This window comes from Cimex lectularius, unplaced genomic scaffold (genome assembly GCF_000648675.2).
Source record: "Cimex lectularius strain Harlan isolate CLEC.00 unplaced genomic scaffold, Clec_2.1 scaffold137, whole genome shotgun sequence".
Lineage (NCBI taxonomy): Eukaryota > Metazoa > Arthropoda > Insecta > Hemiptera > Cimicidae > Cimex > Cimex lectularius.
This window is the reverse complement of record NW_019392687.1, coordinates 102,327-106,036: the sequence shown is the minus strand read 5'-3', so window position 1 is coordinate 106,036 and position 3,710 is coordinate 102,327. Positions and strand designations below refer to the sequence as shown.

Below are 3,710 nucleotides of genomic sequence, written 5' to 3'. Positions count from 1 at the left end.
AATTTGGAATGCTTCTCTTCCGAATCACAAAAATTGGAACTAGTTTTTCGATGCGTGTAAAAGGGTTGAAAGTAAGATGTGACTGATTCGTGGCCAAGTTTGTTGCCACTAAAAAAAACAGTAACCACAGCTCCAGTATTGACAGTTTCACTGATGTCCATCACGATTGGTAGTAAGTTGATTCTCACGGCAGTTGATAAATACATATTTGCTTTTTCTGCAACAACTAGGATATACAAACCCTGTATATGTGTGTACGTAGGCACGCTATTTGGCGAATGCATCTCGAGTCCCTTAAGGTTATGTAAAGGCCAACTGCTTTTAACCTTAACAATAAATTGGTTCTAATTTACAAGAGCACACTGCTAAGTCAAACTATATGACAAAAAATTGTGATATCTTCATGTTTGAAATAAAATGAAAAATTTTCTGAATTTTTGGCGTATCTTCATAAGGACTCAGCAAAAAATTCAATATGATTACCGCATATCGATATAAACTCCAACTTAATTTTCTGAGTTAAAAAAAAAAGAAAATTGAGAAAAGTTTTATATATTTTATACACAAACTGATTGAGTTATAAACAAGAATTTACAAACTCTTATAAAAATGCTTATATGATATATAATTGCAGCCATAAACACCAATATATTATTAATTATATCGTCTTCTTTTATGACCATCATCTTCATAGTTAGGAGGCTGAGAATGCTTTCTTATGAGACCCTTGGGCCTCCAAGGTTCGACCAGAGGAGGTTGCGACACACCTATAGCCATGACGATTGAGAACTCATCGTCCTTTTCTGTGTACCTGGACAATTTCTCTTAGTAAAACACGTTTACAACGTATACGTTTACGACTCACCTGTGGATGAAATCTTTTTCACACTTTGCCAAAAATTCGACCTGCTCGGATGAGAGTTCAGTCGACATCTTCACTATATGTTTGGTGATGCAACGATGGAATCTGCGACTGGAAATATTTCGACTTTTAAAATTGATATATTTTAAAATTTGTATCAACTGACAATGTTCACTTAGTATATTGCCCAGTCTAAGTGCGTAAAATCCGTTCTTGGAGGCGTACAATCTTTCATCAGTTGCTGTTGCTAACGGTTCAAATACCCTGAAAAAATACAATAAAAAATATAAAGTTGAAATATTATAGTGCTTACTTTAATTATTGTAGAGACAAAATATGTATTAATAAAAAAAAGATGAGCTTACAAAGCTGTAAATTACTGATAAGGATTTTTCAGTTTTACTTTATACTTAATAATAAATAAAACATTTCCACCTCCTGGTTGAAATTCAACAAACCGCTATTTTACACATATTAAGAGAAAAAACTGACCATCCCACTTGCGTCTGGCATTTAGAGCAGAGACAGTATTTCCAAGCGTAACCCGGGAACCAGGAATGTTCGATCTCCCACTTCTGAAAAATCGGTTCATCGATAGAAAAGCCGATGCGGCCACAGGACGTTCAAGACTTACATGGATGGCTGACGGTACGCACGTGCTCCCTGTCGAGATGATAACGTCGAATTTGAGGCCCAAATCGTTTTTCACGGACTGAACCTGAAGGCCGTTAACGCCGAACAGCGTCTGATTGTAGGTCACAGTTGCAGCAGGGCTTTGTATATTCACTAAGGTGCTCGCAGGGGAGACGTTATAGCCGCAGAAACTGCAGAGGACAAAATCTGAAAATACACAGGGTGACATCTTTACTGAGGAACATGACATAGCGAGCTGGCTATGAGAATGACACCCTGTGATACAACTGAAGAGCACTAAGCCAAATTTACCTCCTAGTCTTTGGTTTGAACTTTAAACTAATGACACCAGTGGGTGAAGCCTAAGTTTAACTAATTTATGTAAAAGAATAATAATGCAAAATGAATTTTTAGTTAGACTTTTTAATAAATAGAGAAATTGCATGATTTGTCCTGTAGATCATTTTGTGGCAAGTTGTGTACGCTTAACGCTGTCATGTTCATCCAGGTCCGCCTAGTTTCGATTAATTATAAGTGTTCCAACATGAAGACATAGATGCGTTTAAAAAAATCAATATTTCTGATGTTTTTTATTAGAATTAAAACGACAATCGTTAAATCTTTTGGTTGTTTGTTGAAAAAAATTGGCCGAAAAAACCGGCTTAGAATTGGCAGAACTTTCTCGAGTTCGGTCTAAAATAATAATAATAATAATAAAAATAATAACCGTCCTTTTATGATTTAACTCACCAGTTTCTTTAGCGACAGTCGACCTGATTGCAACAAGTGCTAAAAACGCTGTCAGTAATATCATTAATGTTAAAAAACAGTGAAAATCATAAAAAACGAGATTATAATCATACAAATGTATACAACAATCCTGCGCGTGGTCACATTTGTCACTACTGACTCAGTGTGATAAAGATGCACGTGGCCGTGACGTTACCTTCGGTCCTTTTCTCGTCCTTTCCACCGATTTACTCTTCTGAATCTGAAAAACCAATTCAAAATTAATTTCTGTCGATTTTTGGCCCAATTTACACCATTATGGTCCGCTTAGTTTCGCTGGTTGCACTTGAGGGAGTCTTTCCTGGCGCCACCTTAAGATGTAACTTATTTTCCTTTTGAAAATAAAAATAGACTTTTATCGAGAATTAACCATATTTTTTTGAAATACGCTGTTTAATTAAATTTGTAAATTGTTTTCTGAACTATGATTCATAAAGTGATCAAGTATAACATGAAGAATATGTTAGGATAGTTGGAGATATTACTCTTTGGCTCTAGGGTCTATGGACCTTCTTTAACAAGACCTGTCAGGCACATTCCTTCTTTGCTGACTCGCTTTCATCTTTTCAAGATCTTCCACATCCTGGAACTATCTTAAGATTGCGTATCTTCCTCATGGTTTCGTATTACCCTGGATGTCCCTCATAAGCATCTCTATATAGATGGCCCAACCAGCATAATCTTTTCTGCAACAAACCCTTTTAAATTCTAAGCAACCAACCATTCGATAGTTTCAACCAAAAACTATAGTACAAATTTTATAATTTTGAAATTAACTGAAAATTATTGCAAATTAGGGTGCTGTTATATTTTATAGATGGAGAATGCCTTTCCAATCAAGGAATTCCAGTGAAGGGATATTGTAGAGAGCAGTTTTAAGTCCCTTATTATTTTCCCTTTCTTGTCTGACATTCAAATTTTCACTAACCCTATCAGGTTACCATTATATAGTCATAAAGAATTACATTTTGTACTGCATGTTGATGAACTTGTGTTGCTATCACCTTCTTGGATTTAAATTGAAGAAAAGTTTGAGTTAATAAAAACATTACTTTTTAACTGTCAATACCAACAAAACTGTGGCTATGGAACTCGCTAGATATGGCCACTCTAATGTTTTTGTACATCTTAATTACCTGGGTGTTCGTTTTCTTCTTAAGCAAAATTCTCACAAACCAGTAAAAAATTTTTGTGAACAATGCCATATTCTGTCTTGCATCGCATAAAAATGATAATTGGGTACAAATTGAATGTTGAATAGCTCCATCTCAGGAAGTGTGCATCGGAGATTTGAACACCTACATATAATAATTAAATTAAAAGGGAATAGCTGAATTTTTTTAAACTGTAACATAACTTTAAATTTTCCACCTACCAAAGAGTAAAGTAAAGAAATTCATGTCATACATAATGCTTTAAGGTCGAT

At 35.0% G+C, this 3,710-nt stretch overlaps 1 protein-coding gene across 1 annotated transcript; it reads right to left on the bottom strand.

Moving 5' to 3' along the window:
- Positions 1-536: 536 nt before the first annotated feature.
- Positions 537-2,503, bottom strand: LOC106664794. Its single transcript, XM_014390787.2, has 6 exons — positions 2,246-2,503; positions 1,497-1,702; positions 1,355-1,437; positions 1,029-1,126; positions 866-973; positions 537-811 (listed from the first exon to the last, which is right to left on the bottom strand). Exons 1-5 carry the CDS (start codon positions 2,307-2,309, stop codon positions 939-941), a joined length of 486 nt encoding a protein of 161 aa, XP_014246273.1. The 5' UTR covers positions 2,310-2,503; the 3' UTR covers positions 537-811; positions 866-938.
- Between the last annotated feature and the right edge of the window lie 1,207 nt (positions 2,504-3,710).